The 26528-nt window shown below is 55.6% G+C and overlaps 1 protein-coding gene across 10 annotated transcripts in view; it reads right to left on the bottom strand.

Annotated features, from left to right (window-relative positions):
- IGSF9B (immunoglobulin superfamily member 9B) overlaps positions 1-20889 on the bottom strand; it is a 48424-nt gene extending 27535 nt beyond the window's left edge. For all 10 annotated transcript variants that reach the window (XR_004053702.1, XR_004053703.1, XR_004053704.1 and 7 more), the window contains exons 1-7: positions 20629-20889; positions 10093-10290; positions 8237-8383; positions 2435-2586; positions 2011-2128; positions 687-828; positions 251-396 (exon numbers count right to left, since the gene is read on the bottom strand). Coding sequence is in view for 5 of the 10 variants with exons in the window: in XM_030918592.1 (XP_030774452.1) it covers positions 251-396; positions 687-828; positions 2011-2128; positions 2435-2586; positions 8237-8383; positions 10093-10290; positions 20629-20692 (967 nt within the window). In the remaining 5 variants the exon portion in view is untranslated. The remainder of the gene's footprint in view (positions 1-250; positions 397-686; positions 829-2010; positions 2129-2434; positions 2587-8236; positions 8384-10092; positions 10291-20628) is intronic.
- Positions 20890-26528: the final 5639 nt, after the last annotated feature.

The following is a 26528-nucleotide window of genomic DNA, read 5'->3' as shown; positions in this document are numbered from 1 at the left end:
GCAGCCTGCACCGAGCTGATGAGATGCACTGGTTGAACAGCGACGCCTGGCCAATGAAGGAGCTGGTCCACCCCGACTGGCCAGGGCCTCGGCCTCGTCTCCAGCCGTCCCTCCTTTTTCCCTCATTCGTTCCTCCACCCACACGCCCCCAAATGATGCTTGGTCTTTTCCACCCTCCAGCCTACAGTCTGGCTAACACCAGAACCTTCTGGAAGCCCCACAACCCAGGCTCCTCCACACCCCTACTCACACTGCACCGTCAGGTACGCTGAGGCGGAGGGGGAACGCCCCAGGCTGTTGCTGGGCACACAGGTGTACTTCCCGGAGTCCTCTGGCTTCACCCGGAAGATGATCAGGGTCCCATCGATTAGGATGCGCACCCTCAGCTTCAGGTCACTGCAAAGCGGCACGGGGACAGGGGGTTGGGTGAGCAGAAGGGGGTCTTGCCACAGACACACAGTCACCATCACTGCCCCAGATGTGGCATGGAGACCCCGTACCCCTGGCATCCCCAGGGCCCCTCCATGCAGACCCTGGTCTTGGCATGTGAGACACACGGACCAGACCGCCCACCTCCCCCAGCTCCAGGAGCCGTGGGCAGCCTGCCCATGCAATTTCTGCTCAGGGGCCCTGCCCGTGGGGACCGGGGTGGCGACCCCACTGAAAAGCCAGAGCAGGGCACTCACTTCTGAAAGTAGACGTTCTCGTCCTGCCAGTACCAGGTGTAGGTGAGGTTGCCCGGATACGCCTCTGCCCGGCAGGTGAGCAGAGCATCCTGGGAGATGTTGACGGTGATGTTCTCAGGAGGGGAGACGATGAAAGGGGGCCCTGGGGAGAGCAGGGAACAAACCTCACCTCACCTGATCAGGGACGGCAGCAGCACCCAGGCCTCCTGGGAGCCCTCAGTGCCTCAGTCAGGGGTGCCCTGAACCCCACGATGGGGGTGGCTGTCATGGAGACGCTTCCAGATGCTATCTGTGCTCAGGCATCCTATCCACTGCCCCTGCCCCTGCATCTCGCTGCCCAGACCAGCCGCCACACACACCCCTTTCCTGCCTGCCTTCTCCCAGCAGAGCCCAAGCCAGAGATGCAGCAGGGAGAAAGGCAACTCTTTTCAAATCTAGAGCAAGGAAATCCCCAGTCTCAAGAAGTCAGGGCCGTATGCTGCTCCCCAGCCAGAAATCAAGAGGGCAGCTGGGGGTGCAGGGGTCGAGGAGTAAGCAGAGGGTGAGAGTCCAACAGTCCTGGTGCTGGCTGCACAGACAGAGGGGGCAGCTGTGACCAAGTCTCCCCTGAGAGGGAACAGCTTCCATCCAGGCTGCTGAGGGACCTCTGGCCCTGGCTGCTGTTCGACACTCATAGGCAGGAGGAGCACACAGCCGCCACCAACCCCCCAACCCCAGAGGTCCTCCAGCAGGCAGGGCTGGGGAGGCTAAGCAGGGGGCCGAGCTCGGCACAGGGTGGAGACACCCCCGACCTGGATGCTGCCCCATCCTGCTCAGTTCCTGGCCCCTCTTAGGGGACTCTGAGGCTCCAGGCAGGGCAAACTGGCATCTCCCTGTGCTGACTATACAGACCCCAGCTCTGCCAAATGCCCACTGCGTTATTTAAATGTCTGGGGCTTGGATTGAGTTTCTATCTTTATTTATTGATGCCGTCACTAATGGATAGATGACCCGAGGGAGATCTCCTCTCCCAGGGAGGTGGAGACATGGTAGAGATGCTATCTGAACAGAAGGAGAAACCAGAAACCCACATAGCAGGGGCCTCTCTGCCACGCCATGTGGTGCCCGGCTACAGCCTGTGGGCCTGGCCCTCTCCCAGGCAGCCAATGCGGGACCTCTGACCAGGATAGCAGGCGGCACATAGGGGCCCCACACAGGTCCTCATGGCCACCTACACCTCCACCTAGCCCCGAATGAACCCTGGGAAAATGCCCTCCGTAGCTCAGCCGGGCTGGACATCCCCGCAGGCGTCTGGGGGTGGAGAGGCAGAGGAAATGGCTCCTACCTTGGACAAGCAGATGGGTGGTGTGGACAGCCTCCCCCTGAATGCTGTACGCTCGACAGGTGTAGGCACCTCTGTCCTCCCGACTGACCGATGTCACTGTCAGGCTGCCATCACTCACCTGGGGCCCGAAACAGATGGAGCTCAGCACCCATGCTTGCACCCACAGCTGCTACCCTCCAACAGGGAGATGCAGTCAGAGATGCTAAGGTGGAGATGACCACAGGGACACATGCATCTGGGGGACACGAAGGGCAGGTGCCCCCTTGCCCATCTCCCGCCAGTGACACAGAGACGCCTGCAGTTGAGCCAGGCCATGGCTTTCCAGCCTCCTCTGTGCTTGTGCAAGTAGCATCAGGGGTCGGCTGCAGTGGGAGGCTGCCCTGGAAAACAGACTTCAGCGGCCCCAACCTAGAACCACACTCACCTGGTATTTCCCACTAGCACCGAGGAGTGTCCCCTCCTTGAGCCAGGTGACAATGGGCTTGGGGTTCCCAAAAGCTGTGCAGGTCATGGTGATACTACCACCCTCCTTGGCCTCGATGTACTGGGGGGGTGTTTCTGTAAAGGTGGGAGGGGCTGCAAAGGAGACCACAAAGGTGAAGGACATGCCATCAGCCAAGTCACTGCCCTGCAACAACAGTGCCTGCCCCACACATCACCCTCACTGTGGCTCTGCAGAACGCAAGGACAAAGGAAGGAAAGTGGGGATGGGCAAAACTTTCTGCGAACCACCATTACTGGCAGGGAGACGTGCATCCAAACTCAGTCTGGCTGGGTCCAAATTCTGCACTGTAGCTTATTCCCAGTTCACCGCTGTTTACTGAGCATCTACTCCAGGGTGGCCCTTCCAAACACTGTCTACTCCCAGCTCCTCAGGCTTTCCTACCATCCTTCAGTCTTTCCCTTTACGATGATCCATGACACTCAGGAGCTCCTACTTCTTGAACCCCAGCTCAGCCAGGCCCCCCGATTTCCAGGACACTTGCAGTCTGAGCCCCACCAAGGCCTAACACAGAGGCAGGCCAAGGCTATGCGGAGCCACATTTTCCCAGATTCTGCTGAGAAAATCATCCTGCTTCCTCCCTCTCTGGCTTCCACGGGTGAAGGTGGACAGCCCACCCAAAGGCCACTCCCTTCTTCATTTTCCTCTGATTATGCCAGGTCATCTTCCCCCCTGCGTTGGAGATTTGATTAAAACTCCATCCTGTTTGGATAATCGGCTTTTAACAGACTCAGTCCCATTTGCCTGAGCTGCTTGTAGAAGCAATCCGGTCAATCTTAACCCCTTGGACTATCAGTTCCACAGTCTTCTGAGATGGCAAGGAGGCCCCGAATTCTGAACTCCGGCCCTGAGGCCCACAGCACTAGGCTGGCGCAGGTCAAGCTGAGCTCATCTCAAGGTACGTGAAGCTCAGAACCCAAGTTCAAGCACTAGCCTGCCACTTCTGGTAGCCTTGACAAGTTACTTGGCCTCTCTGGGTCTTACATAAATACCTAAATCCCCCACCCTCCAGAAATGATGTGAGGAATAAGCATGTAAAAAGGAGCTTGTAAAATGCACAAATTGCCAGTAACACCGCCATCACTATCATCTCTTCAGAAGCCGCTGAGACATTCATGGGAAGCTGTGGGAGGAGTCCCTCCTCCCCACACAGCCCTGCCCTGAGAACTAGTCACGGTGCTATAGGATCTGGTCCTGCCTGTAGCACCAGCCTCCTCTCCCTCCCAGGGCACTCTAACCACACTGGCTGTCTTTGTCTTCCTCAAATGTGCCAAGAACTTCTGACCTCAGGCCCTTTGCATGTGCGGCTCTACCTGCCCAGAACTACGTACCTGGATCTCCCTCCTTTGGTTCATGCAAGTCTTTGCTAAACTGCTGCCTTACCTGGGCAGCCCATCCCATCTCAGATGGCACTTCCAGCATTCTCTACTTCCTGGTGCTGTTTCATTTTCTTCAAAGCACATGTCACTTACAAGTCTCTGTCTCTCTCTGTGTGTGTGTTTACCTGTTTCTTACCTGTCCCCTTCATTAGGATGGTGGCTCCTTAAGGGCAGCCCCATTTTGCATATAGGTCGCCACATGCCCAGCTTTTAGCATAGTTCCTGGATGTAGTAGCCAAGGGCTCAGCAAACATTTGTCGAATGAATGAAAGAATGAAACAAACAAATGAGCGGTGTTCACACACGCACAGACCTACAGGCCAGCACCAGTGCAAACACAAAACACTTAAGAGCAAGACCATAGTTTCACCACTTTCATCTCCCATCTCCGAAGCCTGCAGCTCCGTGCGAGCACATCAGGGGCACGCAGGGGGTGGCCACTGAATGAATGCAGGAGCACGCGTCATCACAAGCAAAAACACACGCCTCGCACGTCCTCACACACGTCACCACATGCAAAAACACACGCCTCGCACGTCCTCGCACGCGTCACCACATGCAATAACACACGCCTCGCACGTCCTCGCACGCGTCACCACATGCAAAAACACACGCCTCGCACGTCCTCGCACGCGTCACCACATGCAAAAACACACGCCTCGCACGTCCTCGCACGCGTCACAAGCAAAAACACACGCCTCGCACGTCCTCGCACGCGTCACCACATGCAATAACACACGCCTCGCACGTCCTCGCACGCATCACCACATGCAATAACACACGCCTCGCACGTCCTCGCACGCGTCACCACATGCAATAACACACGCCTCGCACGTCCTCGCACGCGTCACCACATGCAACATACGCCTCGCACGTCCTCGCACGCGTCACCACATGCAATAACATACGCCTCGCACATCCTCAAAAAAATCAATTCTTGTCCAGTGCCTAAGAATATACTAAAAATAATGGCAAAAAGTCATTCAAAGTCCTTGTAAAGGGGTCCTGGGATCCTCACTTGCAGGCCTCTTCCCACTAAGAGTGTGTGTCCATCTCCGACACAGCCTCTCCCTGCCCGGCCTGCCCCTTGAAATACAGTTAACACAGACACTGCCTCTATGACGCCTGGTGCCGAGCTTAAAAGAAAAGATAATAAATTAAATTTACATCCTGAAGTGACAAATTACTTACTAACTACATAATTACTTTATTATTTAGGTGCTAATCAGGAAAGTACGTTGAACAATTTCTAGTTTTCAGGAAAATAATGGCTTGACTCTCAATTATTTACTGAATTAGATGTTAGCTTGCCAGCTGCATTTCCAGGCTTAATTCTTTTTTACAAGTGCCCTGTAATTAATAGTGCAGGTTAGTAATAGGCTGCCCTCTCCTCCATGTAATTCAGCAACCTAAAGGAAGGCTTGGCTCAGGCTTTTGGGGTATTTTACATGTGATAAAGAAATAATTGGGTCTGTTTCCACCCAACTGGTCTTCAAAGAAAACACAGAAGGAAAATGAGACAATTTGTAATTCTAATTGTTCACTGGCCTTTCATTTTCCAAAGGTGATCCCTGTCAGAAAACGCCTGACATTAAACATTCTAGTTTGAAAGCAACGGAATGCTGGTGCTTGGATGCCTTCCTTCAATAACGGAACTATTTATGCTGGAAGGAGCCTCGAACTTGGGAAGAAGAGAAAGGCAGAAGAGGAGAAAGGAGATCTCTCACCTCGGAAGGGTTGGTTCTGTTCTGCCCGTGTGCAGGTAGGTGCCTTGATTATGGAAAAGCATCGTTTATCGCCAGCCCTGGTTCTCAAGCCTGGAGCAGATGGTGCACCATCCCCAGCTTTCCCGCCCAGCACTTCCCTATGAGCAGCCTACCCGCGTTCCCTGAATGCGCCGCTCCCCCTGCTCTGGGCTTCCGAGCACGCTTGTCTCCTCTGCCTGGAGGACCCTACCCCACTTTCCACCTGCACATGACGACCTTCCCTCCCTAGCCAGGTCTCTGAAGACAGGCCATTTCTTCAGAGAAGCTCTCCCTCCTTTGTGCTCCCAAAGCCATATTGCAGTCATCTCTGGATGTGACAGTCTCTTGAAGTCTCCTTAAGACCCAGGACAGGGTCATGCCTCTTGCTGTATTCCCAGAGCCTGCCACAGAGTGGACGTCCAAAACTATGTTTCAAATAGATAATTGTTGGTAGATTCACAGAACTACCCAAGTCCTCTACACCTTCCGGCCTGATATCCCTGCTACTAGATTTTCACCTGACTTTGTTTTTTTCCTCTCGAGAAGGAGGATGGCCAGCATCTCACACATAATTACCCACAAGTAATTAACACTCCAGACACTGTGCAAGATCCAGCATTTCACTGAGTCCTCACAACAACCCTGCAAATCGTAGTCGCTGCTTTTTTTCACTGAGGAGCCGGAAGTCCGACAGGTTAAGTAAGCTTGCCCAGAGCCACAGGGCTGGCACACAGTGGGTCTATGAAATCAACCTCATCTTTTAAAGGTCTTGCTCCATGCTTATCCCACTCAAAGCAATTATGAATTCCCAAAGAACCCACTCCCACTCATGCAAACTAACACAGATACGCTCTAGAACATAAAATCGAAGTGAGATTCTACTTTCCAGTCATACGCACGTCCACTGAATGCCTGGTGTCTCAGATTCCTGAAATGAACACTGCCAACCAGGATGATGCAAAAGAACGGAGGCAATGCCCCAAGATGCTTTCACCCCACCATTCAGAACAGAGCACAGGAGAGAAGGGAAGCAATGTGGGGACCCTCAGCCTGGTGTTCATCGAGGCAAGATTTTAGCAGCAGATTTGCCTTTCTAATTACACTTTGCTTGGGTTCCTATTCTTTGCTCACGCAACAGCTGGCACCAAAAGGGGGTGACTCAAAAGTTTGGCAGGTGGTCGGAACAATCCCCCCAAAGATTTCAAATATGCTTCAATCAGTCTTTTGGGACTGATTGACAGGAGCCAGCCACCTCCCACAAGAAGGGCTGGGCTAGGCAGGCTGGACGCACACAGCCTAGGGCCACAAGCTTTAAGGTTTCTTTCCCGAAAGCCAGTGATCTTGCGAAAACATAACATACTCTGTTCTTCCAGGACCCCAGACAAGTTCTCAGGCCCAAAAGGAACACAGGTCTGCCCCAGCCCCCCTAGGCAGGGCAGACAGAGCCATCCTTCAGGGCAGATCAATACTGAGAGAAGCTTCCTAGCCAGGAACATCAATTTCTCTATTCTAACCACAGCATCTGTGGTCTCAAGGACTGTAAGCTGTATGTGGCACACCCAAGCACCCACGCTGCTGAAGCCTCAATAACTAGCACAGTATCTGCAACACAACAATGGCTAGATACAAATTTTGTCATCAATGGAATAATGAAGGATATATTATTAATTTTTTGGCCAAAAAACGAAAGGAAATGTTTTTTAAAACCCGCTCCCCTCCCACTACGGGGACCACTTCTTCATCTTTTCTCCATGGTTCCAGTCTTCTAGCTCCTCCAGAGTACCTCCTTCCAGGGACACAAAGAGGAGACTCTCCCTCCAGGGAGACCCCGAGACCCAGCCCCTAGTGGTGTCACCGCTGGGGACTCAGGCCGCCCGCCTAGCCCAACTCCCGCAGCTCAGCAAGTTCTTGGGGCTTCCTTGCCCTTACCCAGACCCTTGAAAAGCATCTTAGCCAGCACAAGTCATTTAACCTGAGTTGTAAGTAACGGATGCCCATTACAACTGTGACTCTTCCCAGGATGCTTGCATTTTACTACCTGGTAAACCCCACACAAGCAGGGACTGCTTGTCAGTGTTTCTCTATCGTCAGCTGCAGAGCTGGACACACAGTACACCCTTGGTACATACTAATCAAATGTGGTTAAAGAGAACCAAAATATCAATCTAAAAAGAAAGACTAACTCTGAGACCCCAGGATTTCCACCAGAATTGGAGGAACAGGGTTTTCCCAAGGCTGAGAAATAATCCCAGCAGTGACCAATTTTGCCACCTTAAAACTTCAGCCTCCTGATTTGAAGCAGCAGCTTCCCACGTCCCTCTACGGACTCTGACAGCACCACACCTGCAGGGAGCTGCGGCTCCAGGCACCTGCACTACCTGGAGAGGCTTCGGGAAGACAGCAGCAGGGACACGGCAGGGGCGAGCTGATGTCTCATGGGACCACAGCAACAAGGAAAGGGCCACGGGGTGGGGTGCGGTTGGGAGAAGGGCTTCCCCTGGGGCAGGCCCTCGGGGGAGTCCTCCAGGCCCACCCCAGAAACAACCCTCAGGCACCACTGATGGTGAGGTGGACCCACCCCGGAAGGAGCCCTCACTCACCGTTGATGGTGAGGTGGACCCAGCTGCCGTTGTGGAAGGTGTCATACTGCTGGTCCAGCATGAGCACTTTGCACTCGTACCAGCCCTGGTCCTCAGAGCGCACTTGTTCCAGCCGCAGAGATGCCTTATCATGAAGACTGGCCCGGCCTGGGGGAATAGAGCAGACAAAAAGCCCCACAGGCCATCAGGGAAGGCCAGCAGCTCCCCACCCCCTGCCCCAGCTAAAGACAGGGGACCCCTCACAATCTTCATAGCATTCCCTATGGCAGGGCCCCAGAACAACAGCTGGACCCACCTCCAGCAGCAGGTGGCAAAGGAAAGGGCCTAGCACCTAGGCCACAGAGCCACTCTCCCGCCCCAGCTGGCCCTGCCCCAGCCTGTAAGCCAACTCAATGCACTTGGCACTGAGAGCAGCCTCCGTTCCTCAGAATACTCGCATTCTTTTGGAGGTCTCCTGGGAGAAAAGTACGTCATGATGGATACAGAGATGAGAAGAGATGAAAGAGACAGAAAGACAGAATGAAAAAGTGCCAACAGAAGAGGATGGGTGGGGGGTCTCCAGCACACCCGGCAGCACCTCCATTCAGTTGAGCAATATGCCTGTCCCAGTAGGGTTCCCAAGACTGGCTCACCCAGCTTCCCTCTCTAGAGCAGAGGGAAGGCAGGCTGGGGACCAGGATGCTAGGGTCCCCTCCCGGTCCTGCTGTCAGTGCCAGAGAGACTACGTATCCTACCAAAGCCCAGTGACCCCAGGAGATGAGGGCAGCAAGGCCCAGCAGCCTGAGAACAAGGAATGGCTTGGCCATCAGAGCAAACATCCTGGAGGCACCCTTCCTCAGCTCCAATCCCCCACCCCAGGAGGATGCCATCTGTGTCTCATATGTGGCAATGAGGAGGCCAGAGGTGCAGAAGCCCCTTCCATGACGCCAGCAGGGTGAAGCAGCCCTCAAGGTCAGCCCCCCACCTCACCCACTCTTAGCTCACCCCTCACCCCAGCCAATATCACAGCACCTCTGCTCTCCTCCTTGTCCTGACGCTGGCAATCTGCCTAAAAACTAGACTCTCAAAGCCATCCCTGGCCAAAAAGAGAGCATGAGACATAGGCACAGGAGCGAAAGAGACAGGGACGGAAGCATCCTGAAAAAGGCAGGGCAGACCTCAGAAGCCACCAGCAAAGATGAAAGTGAAGGCAGTGCCCTGCCTGCTTCCTCCCTTCCTTTCAACCCCAACACACGCTCGCTCAATGACACGCACACGCACGCACACACACACCCACGCCCTCCTCTCCTGCGGGCTGGGGGGCAGGCAGCGGCAGTGAGTCATGAGGCCTTTGGTGGCAGGAGTAACTGCCAAGCAGGACACAGACGGGGCCAGGAGAAGGAGAGGACAGCATGACAGATGAGGCAGAGACCAGGCACCTGGAAATGGTGGGGGGCCGAAGATTCATCTATACACTCAGGATGGGAAGGAGCCCCGACTTCAGAGCCAAGAGGGAAGGGGTGGGTGCAGCCAAGCAGGGAAGCCACGCTGCCCCAGGGCTGCCTGACTCAGCCTGCTGTCCACTCCATCCCCTCTCCCACCCAGGCCTCTCCAGCTTCCCCTATGGCTCCCAGCCCTCTCCACACCCCAGGCGGGTTTTTAGGCTGTTTAGAAGGCTTTACCCTGCATCACCTCCACTTCCCTCTCCTCCCACCGCTTAATTAGAACCTACCAGAGGACAAAGGATGGGAGGAACCAGGCAGAGATGGGGAAACAGAGATAAAGAGTGGTCAGGAAAAGGTAGGGGCCAGAGGGGAACCATGGAGGAGCTGACTCCAGATGGAGAAGGTGCGGGAAACAGGGTGCCCAGACCTTACCTGCATACTCAGGGTCCACGTGCGGGGGGTAGTAGCCAAACTTGATGAAGATAGGGATGGGGACCCCGAACTTGAACCACTCTACAACATAGGGTGGGGGCTGTCCCGTCACTGGGTGGATCACGTCGCATCGTAGGACCACGCTCTCCCCAGCTCTTGCCGTCACAAACTCAGGCTCCTCTCGCAGGCCGTGGGCGCCTGATGGGGACAGCCAGGTTGGACACAGAAAGTAGGTGACAAAGAGATCCTGCCCCAGCAGCCCCATGCCCGTGTCACAGGGTGGCCCCGCCTCCCACCAGCTGCCCTCCATGGGCTACCATGCCCTCCCAGGAGGGTCTCACGCGCACCTGCCATCCCTCTCCCCCTCGCTGCTCATACCTCCCTCTGTCCTGGGGCCCCCAAACATCCACAACTTGGGGGAAAGGAAGGGAGAGGAAAGGAGAGGGAAGCCATTCTCTTCAGTCCTACACGCCAGCTCTTCCCTCCCCAGTCTCAAAGAGCCGTAGGCGTCATCCGGCCCCACCCCCTGCTGGCATCCCGCACCACGAATTACAAGGAGTCCAGGACATGGAGGTGAGGGGCCTGGCCCCCTCTGGAGGCCCACAGCGCTGCCCAGTTGTGGCTGCCTGTGCACATGGAACATTCTTTCTGCACCAGGATGCTTGCCACTACAGCCTGGTGGGAAATGACAGAGCCAGCCTTCCTCCTCCACCCCACCCCCAGCTCAGCCTGATGTGCACGGCACAAAACAAGGGTACTCCATGCAGGAGCAGGGAAATCCCGAACAAGCTCAGCTGAGGCTGTTCGTGGCAACACCAGAAGGAAAGCCCCGCAGGCTGAGCCGGCCTCTCCAGCCCCTCCTCCCAGCAGTGTGTGCCAGCCCTGCTGCAGAGGGGGAGTGGGAGGGGCCCAAGCCCCAGACATCACCATTAGGAGAGCAGCATGCTGGGGACGGAGAAGGGAGATCCCAGGGCCATCCTCACCTTGGGCAGAGGAAAACGAAATCAGACGGTGGGATAGGGCACACCGACCCTGGCTGGCAGCAGAGGGGGCGAGCAAGGCAGCAGGAGGGAGGACCAGCCCGGCCTCCACCCCACCGCAAGCTAGAGGACGCTGCAGAGAGGAAGAGCCACGCACCCCAAGCGCCGCAGCACCATTCCTGGGCCCAAACAAGGCGTGCAGCCCTCCTCCCACGCCAGGCTCCACTGCCAGGCAGGGCCAGGGAGGCCACAAGGTCACCTTGTCCAGCAACGTCCCAGGGAAAAGGATGGCTGAGGGGAAGCCTCACCCCCTTCATTCCCTGGTACTACCCCCGACTCCCAATTGACCACAGTTTTCCCCAGCCCCAGACCCTTCTGGTCCCAGGCCGGGCACCCGACTCTGCAGGGCAGCACCTAGGACAGCAGCTGCAGTACTGAACCGGCAGCTTATAGACAGAGCCAGCTGGGACTCCCGCAGGGGATGATGCCCAGAGGAGGGCAGCATCAGCCCCTGCCTGCCATTCCCCATTCCGGTGCCTGGGTCTGACTCTCTCTGCATCTCAGACCCCTGTGTGCACCTTGCTGTCTCTTATCCCTTCACGTCTGTGTCTGGCCACCTCTCTGTGTCTGTGCACACGCACACACATGCCGGGGTCCTCTCTGTGTGTGTTTGTTCTCTCTCTCTCTCTCTCTCTCTCATCTCTGGATCTCTGTCTGTCTTACTGGCTCCTCTGTCTCTCTCTGGCTCCTTCTCTGGATCTCTGTCTGTCTGCCTTGCTGGCTCCTCTGTGTGTCTGTCTCTCTCTGGCTCCTTCTGTCTGTCTGCCTGCCTATTTGTCTTGCTGGCTCCATCTCTGCGTGTGTGTCTATCTGTCCATCTCTCTCTGGCTCCTGCTCCTTCTCCATGTCTTTCTGTGTCTCTCTCTGTCTCTCTCTAGCTCTTGCTCTATGTGGGTGACTGTGTCTACCTGCCTATCTCTCTCCCTGTTTCTGTCTACCAGCGTGTGTGTGTGTGTGTGTGTGTGTGTGTGTGTGTGTGTGTGTTCTGGTTGGCTCATGCAAGGGGAGGAGTTCTGCCTGCTTCTCTGTATGCAAGGGCTCTGTCTCTGCATGTGTGTACTTCCCTGTCTGTGGCTCTCCGTGTCTGTCTGTATGTCATCTCTGTGTGTCTTGTTCTCCCCCTCCCCCTCCCCTGCAAGTTGCGGAAGAGGGAGGAGGCAAGCCCTTCCAGAAGCTGATTGGCTCCTGGTGACATCACTGTTTTCTAGAGAAAGAGCTAAGATCACAGAGTATTTTTGGAGCAGAGCAGAGCATTGCACTCACCTGCCTGAGGCCCCAGCAGGTTTCCCAATTCCCCCACCCCCAACCTTGCTTCAGGCTAAGTTTGCATCCCAGCCCCTCAGGGAAAGCAGGAAGAGTGCCCAGCTGCAGCCTCGCCTCCCCTACAGCCCCAGGGGCCCTCAGCAGGAGAGCCTGCCTCCCAGCAGCCAGGACCACAAAGGCAGATGCTGGACCAAGAGGAATGGGTGAATAATAAGCGCCATGAGCTTGCAGAGAAGCAGTGTGTGTGTGTGTGTGTGTGTGTGTCTACAGCACAGACCTGTGAGGAGATAAGAAACTACAGGAGCCTAGGCGGAAGAGGAGGGAGTTATTCCCAGGTGTCATGTTACCTAGAGGAGGGCCGAGTGGGCAACAGAAGGTGGTTCCTCCCCAGAGCTTTGGCCCTAGGGCCCAGGCAGGAGGAACAGAGGCCTAGGGGGACAGCAGGCACCTCCAACAGTGAAGTTTTGCTCTGGTGAGCTGGCTTCCGGGGGAGGGCTCTAGGGGACAACGCCAGGAGGTGGGTTGGCTTTGACATGGGTTCCCGCTGTGAGGCTGTTCATTTGCGCCTAGCCTGCCTCATTCTCACTGCATAGCAATGAGGCAGGCTCTTCAAACCTTCCCCAGCCCTGGGCTCCCACCCCAGCCCTAGCCAGCCCCTGGGCTAAGCACTGAGCACCCAACCCAAGGCCTACCCCCAAGGCAGGCAGTCCCCTCCCAGCATCTCTTCCCAAAGACCCTTTCGACCAGGCAGAGGCAGCTGCAGAGAGGACACATCCCAAAGAGGATAAGCAAGACAAAATGAGAGGGAGCTTCCCCAGAATAAAGCAGTGGTGTGGGCGCCCATGTCTGGCCTCCACCCTGGGTCCAAGCACTCTTGCTTTTCTGGATCCTAAAATATTTATCGGTTTTCTGTCATCTCCTTCACACACACATGCGCACGCACACACACACGCACGGCATGTTCTCTCACTCCATCACCCACAAGCACTTCTCCCTAAGCCTGATCGTTTCTGAGCCAAAGTATGTCTAATAACACACTCTCTCCAGAAAAGCTCAATGTGAAAAAAAGTAATCAGGCTGGCAGTAAAGAGGGAAGATGGAGGAGAGAGAGAGAAACCCAAATATAGGGGGAACCAAACCCACATCCAGGAGCGAAAGAGGTGCAAAGCGGAGAGCAAAGAGGAGAGCGGAGGAAGGGACAGGGGCAGAGCCCATCCCTGGGAGGGTGAGTTCAGGCCAGCTGGATACAGACACAGACTGTCAGAACACCCCAGAGCCTGGGTGGGGGCAGATCGGAGACTGGAAGGGGGAGGGGCTGGCTCCTGAAGAGAGTAGGGAGAAAGGGGAGGAACAGGAGGAAGAGAGGAAGGGGAGGGTGGAGGGTGCTGAGCCCCTCTCCCATCACAGCAGCCCAGAAGGGCCAGGCTCCTCCCTCAAAGGGGGAAAACTGGCATTGTCGGGGTGGGCACAGTGAAAGGCACCCATGTGGTGCCATAGGTCTCACTCTTTTTAGAGAAGGCCAGAAATAGCAGTGCCCAGAACCTAGTAAATCTGTATCTTGGGGGTGTGCCCAGCTCCCTTTGGAGCAGTTATGGCGGGGAAGAGAAAGTAGGAAGGCAAGGAAAGATGAGGTAGCCCCTGGAGGTCTGGCTGACCTTTTTGGAAGCCCACAGGGTAAAAATCTCCCGCTCTCGGGGCCAGGTGGTACCCAGTGGCTGGCTGAGTCCAGGGCTGCCGTTGGACCCCCTGTGCAGAACCATGAGGCATCCAGGGCCTGGCACAGCCCATGCCCAGCACTCACAACCTGGAGCTGCTCCGCCGGGGAAGGGCTGGGGGGAGGAGGGTACCTGAGAGCAGGACTACTCTAAACAGAGGAAGGAGTGCAGGGCAAGGTGTGAGGAGCAGGGCCGGGCGAGCATCAGCTGGCATGCAAGCCTCTCACGCTGTGAGTGCCTGCTGCACACTAGGCTGTGCTGGGAACGCAGGGAATCTCAATCCCTGCCCACAGTGGCCTCCTGACACAAGCACCGCTCTCTCCCACTGAAAAATGAGCAAACGGGGAGTTGCGCCGCTCACCCAAAGTTACTCGGTTCCAGCTGTGCCCGATGCACGGATGGCGTCCCTGACTTCTCAGAAAGCAGGTGGCGCAGAGGTCATCCTGGCCCGACCCAGGCCCCGGGACCACGGCCTTTCACCCACTGTCCCTCACTTTTCCCTTTCTTAGGGCCTGAGCCAGAGGTCGGCAACTCCCATACCACACTTGGGACAGGTTTTGCCAGTCCAGACCCTGAAGCCTAGGACCATAGGGTGGGCCTGTCTCAGAAGGCAGCCGGGTGGGCTCTGACCCGCTCTGAGGAGCCTGGCCTTCTGCCTGAGACTCAGACCCCTCGCTAGGTCTGGCTGGTGGCTGGGGAAGGGAGGAACGGAGCGAGCACCAGCCTCCGTTGCTCATTAGTGTAAGTCCTTATTGCAGCCTCCTCCTCCTCCTCCTCCTCCTCCTCCTCCTCCGGGCACCAGACTTCCAAACCACAGGCCTGTTGTCTAATAATACCAGCGACAGCCACCGCCACCTCCATCTGCCAGCCTAAAAATAATCCCTGCTGAGTCCAAAAAAGGCACAGCCCCCAATAGTCCCCCAACCCCTCCTCCCTGACAAGCCAGGAGGCTCCAGGAGATTCCAGGAAGCCGGCAGACCCGGGGCTCTCACAAAGTGGGAGGCACATGCCCAGAGGAAGGCAGGAGGAAGGCGGGACCCAAAGCACAGCGAACACCCAGAAAGGACGAGGCGGCGGGGGAGAGACCCGGCCCAAAATGCCGACGGCGTCCTGTTCTCCCTACAGGAAGGCAGGCAGGTACAGGCTGTTCTGGACACCCTTCTGCCTGCAGGAAAGCCCCCACAAAAGCCGACAGCACCTCAGAGCGTTTCCATCCTTCAGTGATCGCCCCTTAGTGCCCTCCCAATCCTCCAGGCCCCCACTCGCCACCAAACCTCTCCGGTTCGGAAGCCAGGGGTCAGGGAGCCCTAGCCTTAAGGAGAGAGAGGCGCTGGGGAGGTGCAAGGTCGGCAGGCTCCTTCCTTCTGCAGGGGCCGCTCGGCCCTGACCCTTCTCAGTTGGGCTCCCCCAGCAGCTGTGAGGCCAGGATGCTGTTAGCAACCTTAATTTGCTCTCAGCTAGATTGTATTTCCAAGAGTCCTTTCCCCAGGAGCCACTGGCAGGAAGGAAGTCAGTAATTCAATCTCGGCTCCACTCCTTTAATGGCTCCTCAGCAGAGGCAAAGCCACACCCCCACTGCCCCCTCCCTACCTGGGCAGAGGCCTGCCTGGCACGCGCAGGGCCCAGGTGCACGCACCCCTGCAGCCGGCAGGCAGTCTAGCCAACTGAGGGCACCGTGGGCTCAGCCCCCAGGAGGCTGGGCTCCATGGTCGGGTGCCAGATAGAGGCAGTAAGTCCGTGGGAAGCCGAATTCCCATGTTTACTCCCTGGGCAACATCAACATTCCTACTCCGAAGCCAGAAAATGAAGACAGTGACTCACCTCATACAGTCTGTGCCTGTGCGCAAGTCACAGGCCCCCGCTCCATCTCGGTGGCATACACGACTAGGAGGGAGGCAAGGGGCCACGGGGGACCGAAAGCCAGGCTGAGCCGGGCCTTCTCAGAAAGGACAGTCAGGCCGGCTGAGACTCCTCCCAGCCCTGGCGCACATGGACTCTGTCTCCAGAGCCCTCTTGGAGGCCCCATCTCCTGCTTATTCACTCAAGAGAGAACAGAAAAGCAGGAAGATTCCCAAGAAAAATAGGTCAGCTGCCTCCAGCAGACTGGGCTCACACCCATGGGCAGCACCTTGTGGGGAATGGGCATAAGCTGCCTGTCCAACCCCAGAGTCCTCTGGAGTGAGCAACTGAGACCACAGCCACACCCTCAGGGAGACAGACAGGCCCTAGGCTCCTAATAACCTCCGTGCTGCCCAGACTCCAGCACCAAGGGCATCTCGGCACAGTGGGAGGAGATACGAAGGCAAGAAGTTGGCTCCAAGGGTCTCTCTGCTCTCAGGGCTGCAGCACAGAGAAGAGTGGCCCCCACCTCGTGTCTGCACACTAAATTCCCCACCCTGCCACTCCACGCACGTGCACACAGACACACAGGCACTCAAGCACTTGTGAGCATGCACACATACAGGTTTCACATGTATGGGCACACAGGCATACATGCATGTGCATGCACACGTATGGGCACATGTGCACACACATACAGGTGTGCACACGTATGCGATGCATATACATGCTGGCATGCATACACACACAGGGGCACATATATGCACACATGCAGGGGCACACATGTACACACATACAGGAACGTGTATGCACACACACAAGTGCACACATATGCATGTGCGCACACACACTTCTGGACAGCTGGAAGCTGTCAACAGTTGCAGCTCTTTGACCATTCAGATCCACTCTTCACACAAGCTGCTTCCCCTCTTCTAGGAAGCAGGTGGAAGGGAACTGCTCCTTAAGTACCCTGCACCCCAGCCTGAGAAGGCCACAGGATGTGGAGAAGAGGGCTACCTTAAATCTCAGGGCCAGCCCTCTTTAGAGCTTATCTCCCACCCCCACATCTTGAAGCACCCAGCAGGGAGCAGCCAGCAGGGCTGAGGAAGAGAGGGCCAAGGAAGAAGACACAAGCCAGCACCCGGGCTGGGGAGAGGGCAAAGGCACAGGAGGTTGGAGTGAGGGCCAGAGTGATGCTGGGGCTCAGAATCTTCCAGCCAGGCAGCCTCTGCTCTTTTGTAACCAGATCCTAGTTTTCTTTCTCAGAGCCATAAACAGGAAACCACTCCAGGTCTGGAACCCTGCAACTCCAAGACCAGCACATGCAGGGCCACAGGCCTGCAGCTGAAAGCTGATTTTCCCACTGCCCTCAGCCAAGCCCTTTTCACATCCCCCAGGGCACAGGCTGCCAGACACACTCCTGTCCCCAGCGTGTGTGTGCTGAGGACACACACACACATCCATCCATCCACTGACCACTTCCTGAGTTAAGTCCTTCTCAGCTGATAGGCTCACCACGGGGTCTTGATAGCAACCTCTGAGTCCAAACCTCCACCCTCCCATCTTCATTACCAAAAGGAAGAAGGGTAGGTCAAGGCCAGGTAGAAAGTAGAGGGCAATGGTCCAACTACTAGCAGGATCTGAGTCAGAACCTCATTGTATTTGGGGACACTGTAGTCAGGGATAATGAAACCACAGAATCTGTGGCAGACAGAGAAGGCAGGCGTGGGAGGAAAGTCCCAGACTTGCCTCCCCTATCCAAGGTCCACAGTCAGCTAAGCACGGCCCAGGGTCCTCCCACAGAGTAGGAACTCCCTCGGGCGGGCTCAGCAGCCATCTGAGATACTGAGTCTATACCAATCACTGTCTTCCAGGTTCTGTGTACCACTCCAGCCCCTCTCTTCTCCACACTCCCCCAACCTGTCCACTGACCTTAATCACCTCCCAGGCACACACACTCAAAGTCAAAAGGAAGAGCCCATTCCAACCTCTGTCCCGCACCCGAGGGCTGATGGAGTTGGGTCCCAACACAACATCATCCCTTTTTCCCCTCTGCCAGAGCAGCCCCTGCTATGGCCAATTCCCAAGGGTGGCATCTCAAAGTCCCTCCTGCTGAGGGACTTCCCCAGAAGTCACCTCTGCCAGTCAGGGAACAGCTGAGCTCTCACAGGGAGCCTCACCAGCATGTGAACACTGGCTGGTGCTGCTCACGCGAGCGAGCACCCACCCTCTCCCTCCAGAGGCTGTGTGCTGTAAGCCCTCACCTCCCGGGCTGTGTCCTTCCACAAACCTCTGGCCACTGACAACACTCCAGCTTTGGAGACCTTGCAAAGGACTTCCAAGCAGCTCTGAGGCCTGCACACCCTGCACATGTGTCCCTGGGATGCCAGGGACGAGAGGTTCTGCCCAGACAAGGTCAGCCCAGAAAGAGGTCTTACTTCCTGACACGGGCAGCCTTCTGAACTTCCCTGCAACATATTCCCAGCTCCTAGTGCCCTGAATGGCCCAAGGGAAAGAAACTGAGGAGGATCCTGGAATCCCAGGGACACTGAGAAAATGATGCTAGTATTTCCTGAGCACATACTATATAACAGGTAGTTGTTTGTTTCCTTATAACACTCATGTCCACCTAAAAACCCTAAAAGCGCATACTGTTAGCACATGTTCTATTGAAGCAAGTGACATTTAGAGAGGTTAAGAATTTGCCCAAGGTCACAGGGTCAGCAGGTGGCAGAGCCAGAATTTGAATCCCAGTCATATGGCTCTAGACCTAGGTCCTTAACTAACCACACACAGAGCACTTGAGGCTAAAAAAGACCCCAAGACCAGTAAGGTCACCCTCTGCTTCCAGGCAGGGGTACATGTCCAGCCATTCCAGACAGAAGGACCGCTCTGCACCCTGAAAGAGGGCATAACCTTCATGCCGGGCACCCTTCAATTTTGGGAAGCCCTTCCTTCTATCTTGCAATTCTGTGTGTTGCTGCAGTATAAACTCATTTTCCTTTATTCTGGGCTCAAACTTGCAAAGAAGTCCATTGCCCACCCTGACTTAGGTTTGTAGGCTATTTCAGAGCCTTCCTTCAGCGTCCCTTTTCTATTCAAAGATCCCAGCTCATCCTTTTGTGCTTTCAGGGACAGTCCCATAGCAGGAACATACCAAAAACGGGAGGGGAGGAGGATGCGGGCATTGGAAGACGGCAAGGAAATGGGGGAGAGGATGAGGCTACAGGCAGACTGTCAAGCGCAGCCCGACCCACCTCACAGCCACCCCGCGTTCCGTAAGCTTCCGCCATCACCCTTGACAAACGAAGAGTTTTAAAACCGCCCGGACCAACATGTCAGTTAACAAAATCACCCTTCCCTTCGCCCTCTGCTCATTCTGTTTTCAGACACCACCCCCCACCCCAGAAGCAGAGGCGACATATTCATTCCATTCCAGAAAGTTTCTTGAAGCACTCCCCCCTGCACAGACCGGTGACGAGGGGACCCCGCGAGAGGCGCCTCCAGCCCACCCGGTGCCCCACGCCGCTGGGAGAGGGTGCTCCGTCGGCGAGTCCTGCCTGCTGACTCCCACCCACAGCGGTTCTCTCCCGCCGCCATCTCCTCCGGCTTGGTGAACTTGCCCGCAGCCGGGTCGTGTCTGCGCGCTGACAGCCCTGAGCTCACAGTCCTGGCTCCCTCCAGGCTCCGCTCCCACGTCCATACAAGGGCCGAGAGCCGGCGGTGCCACCCAGAGGCTTGCAGGTCGCTCTGCCCATCGCCAAAGCAAAAGCCCGCGCGCTCACGCACGCATCACCCAACTCGGTGGCTTCCCCGCTGCGTCTCCCCCAGCTCAGACCCTCAGACCCAGGAAAGCGGAAAGAGAAAATCCCCCCTCCGCTCGGATTCACAGCGTGGGGACCCCTTTCCTCCCCCCTCCCTCCAGCCCCCATCCAGCTCTGCCTCGCAGCCGGGGAGGGCGGCGTGGGGCCCGCGCGGCTGCGGCGCGCTCCCGGGGAACTTTTGCCTGGCCTGGGCCCAGGTGCGGCTGAGAGGCGCGGGCGCCGGCCGGGTCCGGCCAAAAGCGGACACACCTCGAAGCCGGCCTCATCAATCCTCCTCTCACCAGGCGCCCCTGTTAGGGGCCTCCGACCTCCAGCTGCCAAGATGTGTGGGCAGGAGGGGCGCGAGCGAAGCGGTGGGCGCCCGCAGGGCCGCGAACCCGGGGCCTTAGACTCGTGTGCCGCGAGTCCCAGGGACCCTCCGGGTCGCGCCTCCCCGCAGGCGCTCCTCGCGGCGCGGGGCTCGAGCGAGCTGCAGCCTGCCCGGAGACCGCAAACTACCGCAGCTAGAGTTTCCCGCAGCTCTGGGAGGCGGCCGCCGGGTAGGAGGCGACGGGCTCGGCGCGCCGGTGTGCACCGCGGGGCCCGTGGTGGGCGAAGTCGACCTGGGTTCCACTGCGTCCTTTCCCCGGGTGCCCGGCAGCCCGTGGGCTCCGGCCCCTTCCCGCCCGCCCCTCCAGCCCACGGCCCCCAGGCCCTCCCCGGCAGTGCTCCCCGGCGCGCCTGGCCCGCGCCGGAGCCCGAGCCTCGCCCGCGGGAAGGCGCGCTGGGGAGCTGGGGAACCGGGGGGCCGAGGAACCGGGAAACCGAGGGGGCCGAGCGCGAGGGGCAGGGGAGAAACGCCGCACTTCAACTCACCTTGAGCCGCAAGCCCTCGGGTGCCGATCACACTTGCTATGAAAGTGGCCACATACCAAATCATAGTACTACCGCGCCAGCCCGGAGCCTCATCCTATCGCAAAGTGCTCCCGCGCCCGCACGCGCCTCGCGCCCGAGCGCCCGCCTCGCGCCCGCCTCGCGCCGCCTACGCCCCGCGCCGGTGCTCCTGCAGCCCGGGCGGCCAGCTCTCCATCCCTCCTGGGCTCCGCTCGGCTCGGCGCGCGCCTCCCCGGCCCCGGCGCAGCGGCACCTGCACTACTCGCCCGGGCGGAGCGCAGCCAGGTCCACGGTGAAGCCTAGCCGGGCCGGGCCTGCGGAACCGCCCCCGCCGCCCGCCTATTGGGCGCCTCCCTCAATCCCGGGCTCCGATTGGCTCAGCCGTCCGCCCGTCGCCGCGCGAAGGAGGCGAGCCCATTTCAAGGTGCGTTGAAGTGTGGCGAGCACAGAGCCGCAGAATCATGCGCATTGCCGGGGAGAAGGCGGTGTAGCGTCTCTGCTCGCTTCTCTCTCGCCTCACACTGCGTGGCAAGTTTCTGGTGAGTGAAGGAAATGGTAGCTTCTAACGGGACCCTGACGGGTCGCAATTACCCCGGACAGGTCTGAGGGAAGTGGAGCCCCCGCCCACTCATGGAACCCAACATCCGGTTTCCATCCTGCAAAAAGCAGTTTCCGAGAGGACCACGCTGATTCTATGATGGGGAAACCCAGGAGCCGGCGGCCCGGAAGAGCCGGGGAACGTCCTTCGCCGGAGATCTTTTCAACTCAGAGGTCACGCGCCGCCTCCCCACCCCCACTCGCTCCGCACCCAGACACGTCCCCAGAGCAGCGCACCACCCCCTCCAAACGTGATGCAGACCGGGGGATGACTAAAATGACCTCTCAAAGTCGCTAAGATTTAGAGTGAGTCATTGGCTCAGCTGCGAAGTGCCACAGACCCCTCAGGAACACTCGTGCACACACACTCCACCCCCAGTGCTGGTCACTGCTGCTCGTCATTACTGAATCCCGACTCCGAGCAGTCAAAGTTGGGGCTTTTTCCCACTTCTCCTGATAAAAGCTGCTTCCTCACGCACATGGTTCCTCCCCTCCCCACCTTACTCGGAGCCCGGCCCCGTCTCTACCGCACGAAACCAAGATGGGTTTGGGGGACGCTTTAGGAGTCTGGGATGGTGGAGACCCAGGGAAAGGGAAGGGGCTTCTCATCCTACAGAGGAATGTAAATAGGAAACTGGAAGGTCTTCGTACGTTCCAGTCTCCCTACCCTATCCTGTCTCCGTCCCCTCCCCCAATACAGTTGTATTTGCAGAAGAAATAAATGAGTGTCATGGAAACATCTACTATAAACAGTCACCTCACACCAGCGCTCACAGGCTGCAGTGAAGATGTTTGTTCTTTCAAGGAGTGAAGGCAGTGGTAAGAATCACACCGCTCCCTGGGACGGGCTGTTGGCCAAGGAAGGAAGGCAGAGGGTCAGCGAGCGAGAGCTCAGGAATTTCATCCTCTCAAAGCACTCATTAGCACAAAGCCCTGGCTCCAGGACACGAAGCTCCCAAAACAGCAAAGAGATTTGCTCCTGGGAAAGCGTGCGCACAGGTGCACACACATGCACAGAAAGTGGCCTTGAATACGGAAAGTGGAGCCTTCCCTGACACCAGAAGCCTCTTAGCTCACCGCCAGCCCTGAGGCGGAAAGAGGCCCCCAACAGAGCAGTCAGTGAGCACATGGATAAAGGTTGAGGGCCTGGATAGATGTGGAGAACCAGGACTCTTGAATAACCTTCTACCCTACCCACGCCTCCACCCGTGCAAACATACTCAAGATGCATAACCTGGGCCCATCTCTCCCTGAGCCATGATTTTGGTTATCTTCTTGGGCAAAGATGCCTTTCTGGGGACAATTAAGTGAGCTGCTCCAGGTCTCATTGATGCAGTGATTTCCAGGTGGCATGACCCGGAATAACTCCACCCCCAACACACACACACACACACACACACACACACACACACTTACACACTTTCCCAGGGCCCCAGGACTGTAAAGACATATTGGAATCCATTTGCAGAATTGGTCATAACAGGATCCTTCTCCTCCCAAAACCTCTAAGCAGCTAACTGTGGTCTAGAGAAAAGTGCTGGATCCGCAAAGGCTGGCCCCAATTCCTCACCATTGTTAGGTGTGGAGTGGGAAACAACAGGTCTCAGAGAAACCCTCTCTTAGGGGCGTGCAGGGCAAGGAAAAAGATGGAGCCACTCTCATCACCCATCTTGACTGCTTTCTTTGACCATCCATTTGTCGTACCCATGGTTGTGGCTTCTGCTAGAAAAAGTAGAGTTGTCTATCAGAATGGATGGCGGGCGTGGAGGCTCATGCCAGTAGTCTCAGCTACTCAGGAGGCTGAAGCAGGAGTATTGCTTGAGCCCAGGAGTTCTAGGCTGCTGTAATCATGCCACTGCACTCCAGCCTGGGTGACAGAATGAGACCCTGTTAAAAAACAACAACAACAACAAAAGTGTCTGTCAAATTGGAAAGAAAAAACACGTAACAAGCTTTAGAACATGAATTGGGTTGGGAAGGGGTTTAAAAGATCTGTCTAAAGAGGAGAATAAATTTCTTCTGGATAATTCTACTGGAAACAGTGGAACAAGGGATGAAGGCAGAGAGGAAGGGGAAGAAAATTAAGATAGAAAGGGAAGAGTTCATCATCATCATCATCATTAGACATATCTCAACTGGGTTTCAGATCAGCTGAAGAGAGATATATTGTATGAGCTTACAGTAGGGAGTGAGTCTGATCAAATCTTTTCCTCTTGGCGTATGGCTGAGCTTTGGACCCAGAACAGTTGGCTGCCCCTTCCTAGCGTAGACACATCCAGTTGAGTGTTCAAGGGGAGCATAGACCCCAGATGTCCAAGAGGGACATGAGGGAGGAACATGAGCCACTTTCCTGAGCAGGTCCTAGGTGTACCTGAATGTCATTGATGTCACTAATAAACGCAGTAATATATCCAGGGATGCTATGTTTATCAGATATGGGAGTGTCTGTCATCTTCTTTTAAGAGGCATTGACTTGTTGGAAATACAAAACAATAATCCCATCAGTGTATCTATGAATAAAAACCACATGCAGCCACCTACCTACACATCCCTAGAGGCCTCTGGAGGACATGTGAGAAAAAGGGCTAACAGAAGCTTCAAGGGTAGAAGAGGAAACTATCCTCATTCCCTCTTCACAGTCATTGAACAAGGAGGACTCAAAAACAATAGTTCACTCGCCTGTCACTTCTCACCTTCCTCAGTGGTTCCAGACCTCATTGCAGAAGCCAGGGTAGAACAATTGTTGGGACAGCTGCTTCTGAAAAGGAGAGCCAGCTCTAAATAAGAGCAGTTTACTCAACACAAACACCAAAGAGCATGTTTAGTGTCTACATAAATAGGGAACTGTATCAGTTGTCTTGCCATGTAAAACCAGCCCAAAATCTTATGGCTTAAAGCAATAAGGCTCATTCATTTGCTCATGAATCTGCAATTTGGACACTGGTTGGTGAGGACAGCTCTTCTCTACTTTATGTTGCATCAGCTCCAGTGGGGTGTGGACCTTTCTTCTTTCAGGATGACCAGGATGGCTCACGCACGTGGCTAGTAGGTTGACTCTGGCTGTTAGCCTGGGCTGCCAGCAAAGGGCTGTGATTCCTCCTCAAGTGGGCCTCTCTGCAGGCTGCCTGGGCTTCCTCAAAGCATGGTGGCTAGGTTCCAAAAGCTGGCGTCCCAGTAGAACCAGGTGGAAGACACATAGCATCACTTCCATCAGGGTCAAAAACCTGCCCCAATTCAAAGGGAGAGGATGCAGTTCCCCAGCTCGCAATAGAACAGTATCCCTGTCACTTTTTTTTTTTTTTTTTTTTGAGACAGAACCTCACTCTGTCACCCAGGCTGGAGAGCAGTGGCGTGATCTTGGCTTACTGCAACCTCCGCCTCCCAGGTTCAAGCGATTCTTCTGCCTCAGCCTCCTGAGTAGCTGGGACTACAGGCACACGCCACCACACCCGGCTAATTTCTGTATTTTTAGTAGAGACAGGGTTTCACCATATTGGCTAGGATGGTCTCAAACTCCTGACCTCATGATCCACCCACCTTGGCCTCCCAAAGTGCTAGGATTACAGGCGTGAGCCACCGCACCTGGCCCCCATCACATTTTAAGAAGAACTTATGGGATGGGAGAGAGTGTTGCAGCCACTTTTGGATGATACAGTTTGCAATGAAAACAGTCTTCAAAACTGAAGCAAAAAAAATGACTGTTAGAAGAAATAACTAGAAAGAAAGGTATATATCAGAGTTCTCCGGAAAAACATATAACTAATAGGATTGATATAGACATCAATATTGATATCAAATATACATATAGAGATATAATGGGATGTATTATAGAAATTGGCACATGCAATTATGGAAGCTGAGAAGTCCAATGATATGCCATCTGAATGCTGGAGAACAAGAGGAGCTGGTGGTGTAATTCAGTCTGTGTGCAAAGACCTGAGAACCTAGAGTTCTGATGTCCAAGGGACAGGAGAAGCTACCCCAGCTCTAGAAGAGAGCAATTTGCCCACCCTCAGCCTTCGTTGCTCTATGTGGGGCCTTGACGGAAGGTAGGATGATGGCTGCCTGCACTAGTGAGGACAGACCATCTTAATTCAGCCTCCCAATTCCGTTGCCAGCCTCTTCCAGAAGCACCCTCACAGACATACCCAGAAAGAAGGTTTTATGAGGTATCTGGGCAGCCCTTACCCTAGTCGACATCTAAAATTGACCAACACAAAAGGGCTTGGCATATAGTATCCGATCTCAGAGTTTTCTCCCTTTGATTCAAGCTACTGTTGCCAGTCCCAGGTGTCAGGGATATGCCCTTGATCCTTACAGAAGACTAGCCTGTTTGTGAAGCAAATCCTTTTACCTTGCTTTCTTTTAATATACCAGAGACCAGTCAGCATATTTTAAAAGAACTTGGAGGAGAGAATAAAATAAATAAAATTGCATTTCTAAAATAAAATATATAATCTTAAGATCTGATGCAGGAGAAGTGGAGAAAAGCTTTGCAAGGGTCTCAAGCCCTCTCACCATAAGAATTTTTCATCTAGGCTCAAAATCCTCCCAGAACATTGCAGGGACCTCACATGACGTTCGTCTCTCCTGGCTCCCTGCTTGTCTCTTGGGTGGATGGCCTCTGGTCTTAAGTTGTTTTTCTGGACCCAAGTAGATATTCTAACCATCCATCTTGCCCTCTCCAAACATAAATTCCTGAAGACTTTGTTTTATTCAAACGCAAACTTCATTATGAGTCAAATTTACCAGGTTGGGCACGGTGTCTCACCCCTATAATCCCAGCACTTTGGGTGGCTGAGGCAAGAGGATTGCTTGAAGTCAGGAAATCGAGACCAGCCTGGGTAACAAAGCAAGATCTTATCTCTGCAAAAAAAGTTAAAAAATTGGCCGGGTGCGGTGGCTCAAGTCTGTAATCCCAGCACTTTGGGAGGCCGAGATGGGCGGATCACAAGGTCAGGAGATCGAGACCATCCTGGCTAACACGGTGAAACCCCGTCTCTACTCAAAAGAATACAAAAAACTAGCCGGGCGAGGTGGCGGGCACCTGTAGTCCCAGCTACTCGGGAGGCTGAGGCAGGAGAATGGCGTGAACCCAGGAGGCGGAGCTTGCAGTGAGCCGAGATCACACCACTGCACTCCAGCCTGGGCGACAGAGCGAGACTCCGTCTCAAAAAAAAAAAAAAAAAAAAAAAAAAAAAAAAATTAGCCAGCACGGTGGCATGCTCCTGTCGTCCCAGCTACTTGGGAGGCTGAGGTGTGAGGATCCTTTGAGCCCAGGAGTT

Source organism: Rhinopithecus roxellana, chromosome 15 (genome assembly GCF_007565055.1).
Source record: "Rhinopithecus roxellana isolate Shanxi Qingling chromosome 15, ASM756505v1, whole genome shotgun sequence".
NCBI lineage: Eukaryota > Metazoa > Chordata > Mammalia > Primates > Cercopithecidae > Rhinopithecus > Rhinopithecus roxellana.
This window is presented reverse-complemented; position numbering and strand designations above follow the sequence as displayed.